General features: G+C 38.9%; 1 protein-coding gene across 4 annotated transcripts in view; it reads right to left on the reverse strand.

The window, feature by feature from the left end:
- Positions 1-2,739: 2,739 nt before the first annotated feature.
- TPX2 (TPX2 microtubule nucleation factor) overlaps positions 2,740-16,920 on the reverse strand; it is a 53,928-nt gene continuing 39,747 nt past the window's right edge. For 3 of the 4 annotated variants that reach the window (XM_028498716.2, XM_028498715.2, XM_028498713.2), the window contains 6 exons: positions 11,207-11,302; positions 10,006-10,182; positions 9,427-9,573; positions 5,786-5,897; positions 4,949-5,136; positions 2,740-3,550 (listed from right to left, as the gene is read on the reverse strand). In XM_028498716.2, the coding sequence (XP_028354517.1) occupies positions 3,440-3,550; positions 4,949-5,136; positions 5,786-5,897; positions 9,427-9,573; positions 10,006-10,182; positions 11,207-11,302 (831 nt within the window). In that variant the 3' untranslated portion in view covers positions 2,740-3,439. The remainder of the gene's footprint in view (positions 3,551-4,948; positions 5,137-5,785; positions 5,898-9,426; positions 9,574-10,005; positions 10,183-11,206; positions 11,303-16,920) is intronic. The other variant, XM_028498714.2, reaches the window with a different exon arrangement.

Below are 16,920 nucleotides of genomic sequence, written 5' to 3' on the forward strand. Positions count from 1 at the left end.
AATTATATGGGAGGATGTGCAGAGGTTATATGCAAATACACCATTTTAAATGTGACTTGAGCATCGTGGAGTTTGGTATCCACAGGGGGTCGTGGAACCAATCCCCTGTGGATACTGAGGGATGACTATACTACTTTCATAATTTTTACGTAAAAAAAGAAACATCTTTAAGAACTGCAATCTCACCTCCAACAAGAACCTCTAAACTCCTCCTGCAGCATTTTTTCTGTCTGTCTCATGTTACTCAATCACATCTTATCCTGTGCTACAATTGTTTGTGTATAAGACTTATCTATTAAATGCTGGAGCAACTGCCACTGCAGCGTGTCCACCACTCAAGCTCCACTTTCCAAGGACAAAATTCTGTGGAAAAGAACTGTTAAAGCATAAAACAGCAGTCAAAACGGGAACAAAGCAATTACACAAGAACAAAATGATCAACCAAATTAAGAGTGAAAGGTAATCTTGTATTAATTAGCACAAACTGTTTGCAATGGGGAAACATGACCAAGTCAAAACAACACTGAAAACAGTCCTTCCCAGCAAGTGTGGGAATTCTAACAATCTGAATGTGCGCATGTGCTAGGAGTTTTGCAAAATTGCCAAGCAAAGTGTGGCAGCCAGATTTCTCAGTAGAATTCAGTAAATCCTATTAGAGGACATGTTCTTTGTTTAGGAAAATTCCAGGGTGACCTCTGAGTGTTGAAAGAGAAGCTCCCTCTTGGACAAGGCCTGAGGGATAAAGAACTTGAATTTCTCTGTAAAATAAAAGCAGAGTTTGAGTTTCAGGGGAAATGGGAGGCTGTCCTAGAAAAATGAAGGTCATGTGAGGTGGTCAAGAAAGGGCTCAATACTAGACAGGTTGTGCTGAGGAGAAGACCACCAGGAAATTGGGAAATTCTGGGAAGCAAGGGCATCTTAATTTTAAAAGCTATTTGCTCTGAAATAATATAATCCCTCTCTGTTGCCTGTAACAGACTATCAAACAATACCACCCTGATGTGGGTGTGTCCAGAGGGGGTAATCCAGAATGGAGCAAATGGGGTGGAAGGATCCCACAGGTCCATAATTCTCAATACGTAACACTCTTTCTAAAACCCTCAACCTGAGGGCCAGATTTATTCTTCTACCTGAAACAACCAAAACAAAAAATAGACAAAATATATGAAAAAATGATACTAGATGGCAATATATGAATGATACTGAACTATTAGAGAACTGCTGATACATGGGAGGGAGAAAAGCTACGGAAGAGAGACAGAGAGGGGATCAAGAGATGAACAGAGAAAAACCAAAGCAAAAGGTGTTCAGAAAAGGAAGTTGTCCCACCCCCACCCAGAGAATCCACAAGAGATATGAGGACTGGGGTAGAACTGGATTTTTCACAGCACAAGGGATGGAGAACTCTATTTCTGTTTGAGGCTGATATCTAAATGCCATCCTTATCTACCCTCTCTCTCCACGTCCAATCTGTTAGCAAGTCTTGTCAGTTACAGCTTCAAAATCCATTCAGAATCCAACCATTTCTCATCACCTCCACTGCTACCACCCTACCCCAGGCCACTATCAGCTCTTACCTGGACAACATCAAGAACCTCCTCACCTTCCTGTTTCCAAGCTTACATGCCCCCAAGTCCCCATCCCAGCCTATTTTCCACACAGCAGTCAGTCAGAGAAACACTTATCACCTGACAGAAGAGGACAGTTACTTGTTTATTGTCTGTCTCCCCTTCTAAAAGGTAACCTCTATGAAGTCAAGGTCTTCTATTTCTGTTCATTGCTATATGCCCAGAGACTAGAATAGTGCCAATGTATATATAGTTAGTACTGAATCAATATTTGTTAAATGAACTACACAAGTTATTATGGAAATGTACACCACATACCTCTAGGAAATGAATAAAGGAACTGCACTTTGTATCACTCTGTGGGCCTTTAGGAGGCCCAGGGATCTGCAAGTCACATCTTGCTTTGTTGCCCGTCACTAAATCTACAATGGCTTGTACATAATGGTCACTGAATGAATAAACAAAAGGAATATAACATAGGTCTAATATCATATATAGTGCCTAGGCCTAGCCTGGGCAGAAGATGGATGCTTTTATATCTCGTGGCACAGGAATAGATGACTGGTACAGAGTAGAGTTCATAAACAATATCAAGTCTAAAAGAAAATACACTATTTATTGATAACATGGACCTAGAAAATTCTGTGCCAACTATGAGAAATACACATATGATTAACATAATTTTTATCTTCAAGGACTAACATAATTTTAGTTACCTTCATCTCTACTAGTTTGTAAACAAGTACAAGTAACTCAGTGGTATAACTGTTCTACTAGAGATATACATAAGAAACATTTGGGAGGCACAAAGAAGGAAATCTTACCTTACCTGAGGAGGTCAAATGGTCAAAGAAAGATTTATGAAAAAGATTTTACTAGAGCTGAGTCTTATAAGGAAGAGTTTATCAGATGAGAAAAAACACATTTAGAGAAGAAGGCACGGTCTGTTTTGAAGGCATAACAGGCTTCCAGAGTGGTTCCTAGGAAGGAGTTAACAAAATATGGAAGGATATTCTGACATAAGACAGAAAAAAGTCACAAAGCTCTTTCCTTTAAGGACAGAGCCTATGCTTTTAAAAGTTCCTAGACCCTCATCTCAAAGTACCCACTTCCCCAATAAGATGTGACCTCCAAAGGCGCTTGACAGATTTAAAAACATCAAATAACAAAATCAGGGCTGGAAGACAAACATATTTATTCCAGTCTAGGTCACTGGAGGATTTAAAATGTGTACTACTCAGCGCCCCCTATTATCATCAGCACCAAGAAGGGAAGAACGTGGCTGAACAGCAAGCTCTACCCGAAGCCAGCTGATGGCTGCTGTGAGGTTCCCGTCAGTCAAGTCTCTTCCTCGTCATGCAGTTAATGAGGCTTCCCCCCTCGTAGCGAAGGGCTCCTTAACTCTAAATTCATTTTGCACAGAGAAGAGGAAAGAATCTGACATACTACTGATGGGTCCTCATTTAATTCATGACTTAAATCCTATCTCAGTATTTAACTATCTTTATTTTCTGATTAAAATAGAAAAATAAAGGGGGGTGGGGGGTAAGGGCAACAGAAATTACACTGTACTGATACAGAGACTTTAAATTCTAGTCAGAGTTAAGACCCATATTAAAGGTTAACTGATGGTTCCAAGGAAATAACTACATGGAGTCTGGCTGAGACATACATGAGTTGAGTCTCATTATTAGCCACAATAATGTAGGAAAACAGCTCTCAGTGAAATTGGAGTCCACACTTGTCAGGCATGGGTAGGAAAAAGCCTGTAGAAATGGGTTCTCTCCATGCCCTCGTGACAAAGAAGGCTCCTAGTTTAATGGGAAGAGTAGCTCCGGTTCCTAGACGGTGTCCACAGCTCAGAGCCGAGTTTAGCAGTGGAATCTACTGGAGAACTTAGGCGATACAGGCACGGTCAAGGGCTGGTCACTTGACTTGACTTCCACACCCTGGTACCTGCGTACTGGATTTGCCTTATGTACCTGCAGAGTGAGAAAAGTAAAGTTACCATTGATAAGGATGTTAGAGAACTACACTTATGGGTGTTTTTATTCCTCTTGAGAACATTTTTGTATAGTTTTGCAAATCCCAGTCACTAATTTGGGGGTTGGGGAGAAGCAACACAATCTAGCAGCAAAGCACAAGAGCTCTGGAGCTCAAGTAGGTTTCTATTCAGGTCTTGCTGGATCCCTCAGCTTGCACCTATCTCCAGTTTGACTGTTCAGTACTAGGGTATAACAGGGCTATACTCAACTGCAGCAGAAAGGAGATACATGTTAAGAATTTGCCAGAGTACAATCTTAAGATTATTGAGTCTTAATATTCACCAAAAGCATGGACAAAAATAAATAAATAAAATAAAATAACCAAGAAGGGTTGCCAGGAGAAGGCATGGTCCCATCCATCCTTCTTACAGTCTAAAATCAACCCTGAATCAAGCCAGATTAGTAGAGAGCTCTATGATACAGACAAACACAAGAGGCAGGACTCAAGTGCTGAAGAAAAGTCAAAACACTTGAGGCTGGTTTTGTGAGTACATCCAATCGGCATATGGTAGCTTGGATTTTGTCAGGAAGCTAGTCCCTTTAATAGTTTGTCCCTAGAGCCCTCCTGTGGCCAGTCACCTCTACCAACAGCTGTATCAGCTGCTGGCTTAGCACTTTTAGACAAAACCTCAACAACTTACATATTGCTATATTCATCCTTTTACTAAGCATATGAAATTTCATCTAAAACTGTGTTCTTCCTTATTAATGCAGTTAATGTGGCTTGCTGCCCTCCTAGTGAAAGGGTCCTTAATATGAATTAAGCTTTCTTTTTGGATAACTAATATTTAAATCATTATCTAGTGTTAACATGGAAGGTCACCTGGACTGATATGCACTATAACTCCAAGGAATTTGAGTCAAGTATTAAGAGGAAAATGAAAACATAGTTGTCACACAATTCCCATGTCCTTCCCTACCTATGTATTCTAATTGTAAAACACACTGGTTTCCTTAAGCCTTAAGGCAATAATAAAAAGTTAAATAAAGAGTCCAACAAACATATCACTGTGCACTGGTATAGCACCTGATGTCCTTCTTATTTAGACCCCTGGAAGAAATTCTGACTGAATTCAGGATCAAAGATAAATGTATTTTTTAAATAACTAGCTTGTTTATATCACTCAGCAGATCCATGGATCACAATGCATACATCTTTAGCCTTGCTCACTCCTCAACTTTGTCACCACCCCTGGTTTGTCTGACTTTTTATTTTCACTCAACTTTGATGTGTCCTTGGAGGCCACCTTAGATCCTTTCTGGAACAAGGCAAGGTACAGATAAAACAAAACAGATGCAATCATGGGTTAGTTGGCACTCATGCTGCCCAGTTACCAGTTCTTTCCGTAGTCTGGCCAGCTCCTCCTTCTGTTGCTCCTCCTCCTGTTGCCTGGCCTCCTCCAACTGCTGGGCTTTCTGGGCTTCCACCTCAGCCATTCTCTTCTCCAGCTCCTGACGCTCCTTGGCTCTCTTCTCAGTGGCCAGCTGAAAAGTTTCTTGAACTAGAGAACCAGAAAGGCCCTCTGAGTACAGAAACAGAGAGAATATTGGTGCACAAGCAAGACTTGCATAAACCTAGCCCCACAGATCCAACAAGTGATAGATATGCATGGCAACAGAAAGGTGGAGCTCTAAGGAAGCCCAGTTGGGAGAAAGGTGGAGTAAACCACATACAAAAAGTCCTAAAATTTTAAGGGCCCCTATAAATCATTGGAAGGGCCCCTATAAATCATCTAATTAGGAGAAAAGCAAGACCTACACAGGTGAAGCAGCTTGCTCAAAACTACATAGTGACTGTGAGACAGATTTAGGAAAAGAATCCCACTTTTCTGAAATGCTGCCCAGTGCTTAAGGAATCAAATGTTTTCTACCTAAGGCTTGCTTTAGAGTGAACTCCAGAAAGAAGTCCTGGCTCTCCCTCACTTACTTGCTACTCTCTGAGTGGGGAAAGTAAAATTGTAGTTGAAATGCCAGGTGCTTGTTCTATGAATCTGACCCCAACACACTCTACAAATCAACATAGCTGCTAGATTCAATAAAGAGCTAGGGGAGAAAAAACTAGATCCTCTACAGGCAGATGCTTCTGGTTGACACAGCATTGTACTGACACAACTGAGTCCCAGGAAGTCTAACCATTCTGCCCCAATCCCCCAAGAATACATAAAATACTACCAGTAAGGGATTTTTTCTCTCTCTTAGGAACAAAGGGCTCCTGGGAGATGACGGTGTTTGGACGAGCCTTGAAGCAAGCTGCTTCTTTCTGCTGTTTTAGTTCTTCCTCCAGCTATTAGAAAGAAAATCTGTCAGATAAGCAGCCACACTACTTTCCATAACTACCATCTCAATGACTCAAGTTCGAATGTTTCTGAACAGTTTCATCTACAAAGACAGCAGGTGATTTAATCTAAACTCAATTAAAATCCCTTTTATATTAAGTAAATCAGACTAACATCTGAACCCACTGAGAACTAGAAAATACCTTTAAGATACTTTTAAGGCCTATCTTAACATCACAAAAAAATAAACAAATAGACATTAATATACACCTGGATGTGATCACCTGTAAAGTATTCTCCCTCCCAACCCCAAAAAGAATCTAACCAGAATTTAATCAAGCCTCTAGATCTGACTACTCATTTATAGGAAATACAGGAGCTAGAGGAACATATTAATCAACACATTGGGAATACAATGAGCAAAATCCAGATTGTAAAACCTATAGGAAAACTCTCGCCACTATTATTCAACATAGTTTTGGAAGTCCTAGACATGGCAATCAGAGAAGAAAAAAAAATAAAAGGAATACAGATTGGAAAGAAGTAAAACTGTCACTGTTTGCAGATAACATGATACTATACATGGAGAATCCTAAAGATGCCACCAGAAAACTACTAGAGCTAATCAATGAATTTGGTAAAGCAGCAGCATACAAAATTAATGCGACCCCGAACAGCCAAAGCAGTCTTGAGGGAAAAAAATGGAGCTGGAGGAATCAGACTCCCTGACTTCAGACTATACTACAAAGCTACAGTAATCAAGACAATATGGTACTGGCACCAAAACAGAAATATAGATCAATGGAACAGGACAGAAAGCCCAGAGATAAACCCATGCACCTATGGTCAACTAATCTATGACAAAGGAGGCAAGGATATACAATGGAAAAAAAAGACAGTCTCTTCAATAAGTGGTGCTAGGAAAACTGGACAGCTACATGTAAAAGAATGAAACCAGAACACTCCCTAACTCCATACACAAAAATAAACTCATAATGGATTAGAGACCTAAATGTAAGACCGGACACAATAAAACTCTTAGAGGAAAACATAGGAAGAACACTCTTTGACATAAATCACAGCAAGATCTTTTTTGATCCACCTCCTAGGGTAATGGAAATAAAAACAAAAATAAACAAATGGGACCTAATCAAACTTCAAAGCATCTGCACAGCAAAGGAAACCATAAACAAGAGGAAAAGACAACCCTCAGAATGGGAGAAAATATTTGCAAATGAAGCAAATGACAAAGGATTAATCTCCAAAATTTACAAGCAGCTCACGCAGCTCAATATTAAAAAAATAAACAACCCAATGCAAAAATGGGCAGAAGACCTAAATAGACATTTCTCCAAAGAAGACATTCAGATGGCCAAGAAGCACATGAAAAGCTGCTCAACATCACTAATTATTAGAGAAAATGCAAATCAAAACTAATGGAGAACAGTAAGGAGGTTCCTTAAAAAACTAAAAACAGAATTACCATATGACCCAGCAATCCGACTCCTGGGCATATACCCAGAGAAAACAATAATTCAAAAATGACACATGAACCCCAATCTTCATTGCAGCACTATTTACAATAGCCAGTTCATGGAAGCAACCTAAATGCCCATCAACAGACGAATGGATAAAGAAGATGTGGTACATGTATACAGTGAAATATTACTCAGCCATAAAAAGGAACAAAACTGGGTCATTTGTAGAGACATGGATGGATCTAGAGACTGCCATACAGAGTGAACTAAGTCAGAAAGAGAAAAACAAATATCGTATATTAACGCATATATGTGGAACCTAGAAAAATGGTATAGATGAACCGGTTTGCAGGGCAGAGAGACACAAATATAGAGAACAAACGTATGGACACCAAGGGGGAAAGTTGAGGCGGTGGGTGGTGGTGGTGGTGGTGGTGGTGTGATGCACTGGGAGATTGAAGTGTATACACTAATATGTATTAAATGGATAACTAATAAGAACCTGCTGTATAAAAAAATAAATAAAATTCTAAAATTCAGAAAAAAATGGATGAAAATTAAAAATGAAATTCTATAAGGTCACCTATAATCCCACCATAAATAACGATTATTAACATTTTAGTGTATAACCCCTTTCATATCATATACATGTAAACACATATACTTTTAAAATAAATGGTCATATTATTCATATAAAAAAAACCTATAGGAAAAACAATCCAGTTTATTCAACATATAAAATGCAAGTAGAGCAGCCTTTAGATTAAAAGGAATTTAGAGATTTATCAAACAAATATAAAATGTGGACCTTTTCTGGATCCTGATTTTAACAATTCAACTGTTTAAAAAATGAGAGTTTAGGGGATATATGAATGCTGACTATTTGTCACTATTAAGGAATTACTGTTAATCTTTTTAAGTGTATTGTGGTTATGAAATTCTTTTAATCCTTATATTTTAAAGTTACACATTGAAGTATTTTTGGATGAAATGAGATGACACCTAGGATTTGCTTCAAAGTAATCTTGTATAGGCAGAAGTATCCAGTATAGAGATGAGTAGGTAGAAGTAAGATGAAATAAGATTTTCCATGTTTTGATCCCTAGAAAACCAGGTGACAGTTCATGGAAGTTCATTATACTATTCTACTTTTATGTATGACTGAAAAACTTTTAAAAATCTTTTTGTTATGGAAAATATCCCACATACAGACATTCTATGTCATGGTCCTTGAACGAGAGATTCACTACTGCTTCCAAAGCAACTGTCCTAAGTTCTCCTAGAGAACAGTACTAACAGGGAGCCTACATTTAGTACCTTAAGCAATCATATCTCTTGGGCTTCAAGAGGGATGACTTTCTACAAACAAAGATTAGGCCAGAGCCCCTTTTGGACAGAGTCCAGAATAAGAGATAATATCAATACTGACAAATTTAGGGATTCAGCAGATTTTTTTCCAGACAGGGCAGAATTAGATCCAATTGAACCAGCCAACAACCAATTGACTTTTAAATCACCTGTCATCTATAAAGAGCAAATAGCACACTATGTTGTGAAAACAACATACCATACTGAGAATCTATTCTCACCTCTCAGTTTCTTATCAAAGCACCAACACAAAGGAGTGAACATTTAATGAGCAAGTCTAGTAAATGGAATAGATGAGATCTTTAAGAATCTCCTGACACAAAAAAAGCCTAACAGTTCTCACATTCCCCAGGTGATCACTTACAGCAGAGATCAGCAAACTTAAGCCGCAAGCCAAATCCAGTTTGCAACGTCGTTTTGTATAGCCCTTGAGCTAAAAATGGTTTTTATATTTTTAAAGGGTTGAAACACACATATACAGAGAACATGTGACAGAGACCACCTGCACAACCTAAAATAATATATAACAAACTTTTTTATAGAAAAAGTTTGCTGACCCCTGATTACAGTGACAACCCCTAAAATAATCGGTATGTTAGTTCCCAGAAGAAGTTCAGTATAGTGGGTCTACCTATTGTTAACAAATCAACAATCAAACAATTCACATTTTAGCTGCTCTCCCCATCCCCACCTGGTGCTTCCAAGTCTGTGCCTTCAGAACACCTCTTCTGTCGGTCTCAAAGCAGAAAGGCTCAACCTGGGTTGTATTCTTCACCTTCTTCTCCGGCAGGTTAATGGTGTCAAAATGAGGCAAAGGAAGCGCCTTGAATTTGGGCACCTAATAGAAAAGAAAATGTAAGATTTAAGATAAGGCCTTTCTAGCCAGAAAGCAACAGCTGCTCCAGAATATTTGGATGAATCTAAAAAACAGGAAAGGCCAGTTTTCAAAGCAGCATGGTGTAGCAGAAAGAGTAATGGGTTCAAAAGGAAATCGAGGTTTTCCTCCCAATATTGCCAATAACTAGCAGCATGATCATGGGCAAGTCACTTAAGCTCCTTGTGCCAGAATGGCACTTAAATAGCTTTATGAAGTATAAATAGGGCAAGTAATTTAATGGCACTTTAAATTACTTGCCCTATTTATACTTCATAAGGCTCTTAGAGGGATCAAAGGAAGTCAGTGATTTATAGTTAAAAGTGCAACATAAAAGATTACCTTTGAGGGATCAAAGAATAGTACTATGCTACTTGCAGACATGGAAACACCTACCTCCCCTTTCTGCAGTTCTTTTATTTTCTTCTCCTTCTGTAACTGACGTTCTTTGTCTCGAGAATCAAAAGAGAAAGGGCATATTTCCACAGTTCTCCCCACTGGGATTTGGGGCTTAAAAGGCATTCCAAAATATGGCACAGGTTGAGCTCTTATCACTACTGGCTCCTCCTCTTCCTAAAGAAAAAAAACGCAGTTTAGAAACAAGATTCCTCGCTCTCTTTCACCTCCTCTGAATGTGGAGTCAGAAGACATTAGATGAGAGAAGTCATTAATTAAGGCAAGTCACTCAACCTCTCAGGTGTCTTAGCTTCCTTTTCTATCAAAGAGGGGTATCTACCAAGTCTCAGGGGTGAAACCAGTGTGAAACCATTTGATAAACTAACACAATTACTCTTAAAGGATCTAACATTTTTCAAAGGAAGGTTGTAAAAACTAAATGAGATCAAACAGTTTGAATAAAATGAAGAACAGAAGAAAAGTACTAACCAAACATATACCTTGGCCTCTTCTTTGACCCAGACTTCAGACTCCACTAAAACATGTGACTGGGAGTATTCCCAGTTGCCAAACCCAGAATAGGACCAAGTAAGTTGATTGGATTCAAACTGGTAACATAAGATTACTGTGTATTTTAGTTTCAAATGAACCTATAAAAAGGCTTATGCCTGAGATCTGCTGTAAAATTACCCTAACTCTGGATATTTATAGATAAAATGGGGGATGTAACAAGAAACTAGCCTGATCAATGACAGTTTATATATTCCAACTTCATGAACCATCACCACACAGTCACCTTTGCAACCCTTGGATTAATGGAGATAGTTAAGGACAGGGTGGATGTAACTGCTTAGTATGAATTTTAAAAGTCCCTCACTGAATGGTGACAATAGCTGGGACAAAATAGAGTACAGGTCTTGGGAACTTTTGATCCACGTTACAACAGGGTGATTTCCAATGCAACAGAAACAAACATAACTCCAATAAGTTACAACCAGTTACCACTGAAAGCCAAAAGATTCATACCCTTACTAACTACTTTGTTCTTGGAAGAGCAAAAACAGATGATCAATCATTCATACCCATTGTTAAGACAACTCCAGACAAGAGTGATGGCCTTTGTATTCCACTAAGTTTAAGAAAGAATAATGCTTAGATTGATTGTGTAGAAGGAGTAGAAACCCCCACCCCAGGGAATCACCTCATCTTCTTTGGTGGGTATTCTCATTCTGTTCTTCAGAGCAAAGGCCGGTGACTTGGGGACAGTGATTGGAAGTACTTTCTTTTCAGGAACACCCTGGAAGGAGTAAGCAACTCAATTAGATATCCTAGAACAATCTCTACTAGGCTGTGTGATGAGATCAATCCCATTCTTAGAAGTTCACATATCAGGAATCAAAAAAAGCTAGTTATTTCAGTATGTTGTTAACTTATCCAACTAAGACTGGTATGTATTAACATACAGAGGTGGATTAACATGACAGAAGAACAGCAAATAACAAAAACATATTTTGAGTTGTATATTTAACAAAAATAGGATTCATCAAAATCTTGTTTGGTATTTATGAAAACCACTACAAAATAAACTGTCAATATTTTATTGTTTCTCTCCCATTTTATACCCCAATCCCTTAAAAGCAAAATCAAAAAGGACTTCCAAATGTTATCTAGGAACAGAATAGATACTGTCCATTCTCTTAAACCTATTCCACATACATCTCTAAAATAAGAACTTATATTTAAAAATATTGACCTCAAAAGGCAAATGGAAAAAAGTACTGGGCAAGGGCTAGCTTAATTTCCTTTTGCCAAATAACCGGACAAAGAACAAGCAGTTTACAAAGATATATAAGAGGCTCAATCTCAATAATTCTTAAAAATATAAAGTAAAATAAGGTATCTTTCACCTATAAGACTGAGTGATAATTAAAAGACTGGTTAATACCAGTGTTGACAGGTGAAGAGAAATGGGCACTCCTATACAGTTGGGTAAGGTACAAGGCACAAATCGGTACAACCTTTAGGAATTAGCTACTAAATATTTAAATGGTCATACTCTTTCACCCAATATTACATCTCTAGTATTTGATCTCTAGTTTAGTTTTTAGGTATTTCAATACAGCATTTTAAAATTTAAATGAATAAAAAAATTGCAAATAACCCTATTATCTATCAAAAAAGAACTGGCTAAATCCTTTCTTAAATTGTGGTACGGGACTTCCCTGGTGGCGCAGTGGTTAAGAATCTGCCTGCCAATGCAGGAGACACGGGTTCGAGCCCTGGTCCGGGAAGATCCCACATGCCATGGAGCAACTAAGCCCGTGCACCACAACTACTGAGCCTGTGCTCTAGAGCCTGCAAGCCACAGCTACTGAGCCCACGTGCCACAACTACTGAAGCCCGTGGTCTGGAGCCCGTGCTCTGCAACAAGAGAAGCCGCTGCAATGAGAAGCTTGCTCACCGCGGCTAGAGAAAGCCCACGCAGCAAGGAAGACCCAGTGCAGCCAAAAATAAATAAATAAATAAATAAATAAATAAAAAGCATAATGGTTAAGTCTAATTAAAGGCAAGCCAATGGGGGAAAAAAATTGTGGTACATAACTAATTGTGGTACATGACTAATAAGATCCTACTGTATAGCACAGGGAACTCTACTCAATACTCTGTAATGACCTATATGGGAAAAAAATCTAAAAAAAGAGTGGCTATATGTATATGTATAACTGATTCTCTTTGCTGTACAGCAGAAACTAACACAACACTGTAAATCAACTATACGCCAATAAAAAATAATTTTAAAAAATTGTGGTACATCCACACAATAGAATATTATACAGTCATCAAAAAGAAGAAAATAAATCTTTATTACTGACAGAACAGTATTCAAAATGTTGAGGGGGGGAGGAAGAAGTTGCTGAAACAAAAAATATTATTATTAAATATTATTTCTGTGTGTTTTTAAGATGTCTTTTAAGAAAAACAAATATGATATCACTTATATGTGGGATCTAATTTTTTTTAAATGATATAAACGAACTTATTTACAAAACAGAAACAGACTCACAGATCTTGAAAACAAACTTATGGTTATCAAAGGGTGGTGGGGACAGGGATAAATTAGGAGCTGGGGATAAACACACACACTACTATATATAACATCAATAATCAACAAGGACCTACTGTATAGCACAGGGAACTCTAAATATTCTGTTAATAACCTATATAGGAAAAGAATCTGAAAAAGAATGAATCTATGTATATGTATAACAGAATCACTTTGCTGTACACCTGAAACTAACACAACACTGTAAATCAACTATACTCCAAAAAAATTTATTTAAATAAATTAACTGAATTGAATTTTTAAAAGATACTTGCGCATATACTAAAAAAATAATAAAATGTATATGTAATTAATCTAAGCATAGAAAATAAAATATGGAAAGAACACCAAGCTGTTAACTCTCACATCTCTTTGAGGGTAGATTAAAAGAGGGATTTAATTTCGATATTCCTTAATTCTAATACATTTAACTTCTCCAAAGATTTTCCCTCCTTTGTGATTCCAAAACACTGCCAACATCTCAAATCTTTTCAGACTGAATTATGTATACCATACTATGCACATCATTCAAAACTAACATAATTCTAACTCTCATAGTTTACACTATAACTCTCATAGAGTTTACACTATCATGAATCTGGCAATTAACCCTAACTGCAAAATGGTATCTCTAGGGCTACCGTCCTGCATGAAGTGTATGACCAGATCAGTTTTTAAAAATCAAAACAACCTTGAGACATCCTCAGTAACTCCATATTTCTTATACCCACATCCATATGCTGGCCCCATCAGCTCTCTATTCTGCTTCCTCTCTAACTCTTCACTGTCATGACACAGGCCACATCATCTATTGCCTGTACCATTCCACCAGCCTTCTAACAGTCCTTCAGCTTCTCTCATTCCACCAGTCCATCTTCTTATACAGTCAGAAGATTTGATGTTACTTCCTGACTTAAAATTCTTTAATGGCTCCTACTGCCTACCTACAACAGTATAACATATTCCTTGGCATGAAGTACAAGGTGTTTCATAATTTGGAACCCTGCCTGACTTTCCAGGCATATCTCTTGCCCCTCTTTAGGCATCACCCTCCATCCACAATGAACTACTGACAGCTGCCAAAATTTAACACTGGTTCTCATCGCAATACCTTTGCTTATGCTCTCTCAGAAATGCTCTGGCTGCTTGGAAGCATCTAACCCTTCTTTTCAAGCCTACACTAAAGCATCTCCTCTCTGATAAAACCCTTCAGTAGATGGCTCCACTCCTCCAGACCTACTGACCCCACTCTCCCCTGTATATAGTCTATCATGGTACATATGAAACTTCATTGCACTTGTTTATTTAGGTATTCATCTCCTCCTGCTAACCTATGAGTGCTTTGAGAGTGGGGACTGTTATTCCATCATCCCCTAATACCTAACACAGACCTTGGCAAGCATAAGGCATTCAGGAAATGTTTGTTGAATGAATACAGTAAGCATGAATAACAGAATTTATACCTTGGACTTGAAGACTCCTGGACTCTAATTTATACCCTGGGAGACTTCTTAATCTCAACAATGCTGCAACTGCTCCAAACATGTTTGGAATATCTTTCTTGCAGTGGCCTTCAAAGCCAGTTTTAGGGCCATGCAAGGCAATTGCTGAATCTTTACTTTTAATTAAGCAAAACTGTTTCCAGCTCTATTATTTTAGACTACTCAGAAGTTTTAGTTCCCAATGACTTTAGATCAGCCCCTAAGAGCAAATTAATCTTTAAAATATGAAGACTTGCCATTGTTGAAGAGATCCAAAAGACTGTGCCACAGGATCCAAGACCAGTGGCTTTTCCAAAATGCTTTCTACAATATCAATCTTTGGAAAGAATTAATAAACTCTCAAGGTGACCACTGTAAAGGGAATGCTCATTCTGCTGTGAAAGTTCTCATACATTTTCTAAAGAAAACCAGAATCAATAGTATAGTAAAATTTAATACAGCAAAACTTGTAATCAGAGTGACAAAAGTCTATGAAATGGGTTTTCAAATAATGCTTGCCAGAAAACAACAACAAAAATCGGTTGTTCTACAACATCCTGGACACCTGTGAACACCAGCCTGTAGCTCGAACACAGCCAAGGATACGCAGTAATGGGAAATACACTGAGCAAGGAGTCAAGAGGTCTGTTTTAGCCCGGCTCTGATCCCAGTCTGTACAACCCGTATAACAAGAGATAGCCTTTTAGTCCTTGGTTTTTTTCCTTTCATAAAATATAGTAATTGAAATAAATATCTGAGGACTCAGTTTTAAAATAATGCTGCTTTTCCTATTTTTCCCCCTCTCTCTGCATCCTCCCAACAGAGAGATGTGCATTTTAAAAGAAATCTCTAATAAGTAAGCCATGAAAGAGATATTTACGAGTAGGATCAATCCTCATAATTACTTGGGGGAGAGGGAAAGGTGATTTATGAAAATCAACCTTGCAACAACTATTTATCCACACCCCATCTCCACTGCAATCAAAGCCAAGAGGGGGCTCAATCAGAAATAAAGAAAAAGACATTGGGTTTCTAGAGACAGAGACGGCTTCTTGTTTTATTATTTTAAGGTTTTTTAATATAAGCTCCTTGAGGGCAGCGATATTGCCATTTGCATTCCTTTGCATTCTCCACAGCACCTACAAGAAGTAGTAATTGTTCAATGAACATATGTTGATTAGCATTACTGTCCTTATTTGTTTACATGTCAATCTGTTCTCCCAGACTGTGAAAGCTTTGAGGACAAAGGCTGTGCCTAATTCCATTCGAATTCCTGTGTCTAACACAGGCTGGTGCACTTCAGCTTGTACTGCTGCTCATGCAGTTATCCAATATTGCAATGCCCATGCTGTGATGCTTAGGTGCTGGGGAAACAGGAGTGAACAGTACAGATATACATGGTCCCTGCTATCAGGGAGTTCACATTCTAGTGGAGGAAAGAGACAATGAAAAAGTAACAAATCAAGTATTTCCTGATTTTCACAAGTGCTCTGAAGAAACCCAACGGAGGGCTTCCCTGGTGGTGCAGTGGTTGAGAATCCGCCTGCCGATGCAGGGGAAATGGGTTCGTGCCCCGGTCCGGGAAGATTCCACATGCCGCGGAGCGGCTGGGCCCGTGAGCCATGGCCGCTGAGCCTGCGCGTCTGGAGCCTGTGCTCCGCAACGGGAGAGGCCACAACAGTGAGAGGCCCGCATACCGCAAAAAAAAAAAAAAAAAAGAAACCCAACAGAATGTGGAACTGAAGGATAATGGGGGAAACTCTGAAAGGAAGCTGAGGGAAAGTATCTCTAGAGAGGTGATACATGGTTAGAAGTGTGCAATGTGGGTGGACAGATGACACATTTTGGAAAAGCAGCCCAGGATGGGGGATGGGATGTTAGGGGTGAGCACTTCTCCCTAAGGCAGGATATGCCCCCAAGTGCCCTGGGACAAGTTCTCAGGCCTGTCCCAGAGCAATTAGGAGATTACCATGAAGCAATGTTATATCTCAGGGAGTATGAAAAAAAAAACACTTTTTTTTAAAGCCTGCTGGTCTCCCCAAGTCCCTAAAATGTTGCTGCTAAAATTACTCACTGGAGAGCACAAGAAACACCGTAAGGACGCATGGAAAGAGAGCTTCAGCACCAGGGGACACGGATGGGGACAACAGTGTCAGACAGACAGTTGCATTCGGCCTCTGGGAGGCAGGCTCTTCTGCTGCCTGAGGGTCCAACACTGGAAGTTAAGACACCTAACCTCAGTTCTGCCACCAACTTTTTTTTTTTTTTTTTTTTTTGCGGTACGCGGGCCTCTCACTGTTGTGGCCTCTTCCGTTGCGGGGCACAGGCTCC

Source organism: Physeter macrocephalus, chromosome 14 (assembly GCF_002837175.3).
Source record: "Physeter macrocephalus isolate SW-GA chromosome 14, ASM283717v5, whole genome shotgun sequence".
NCBI lineage: Eukaryota > Metazoa > Chordata > Mammalia > Artiodactyla > Physeteridae > Physeter > Physeter macrocephalus.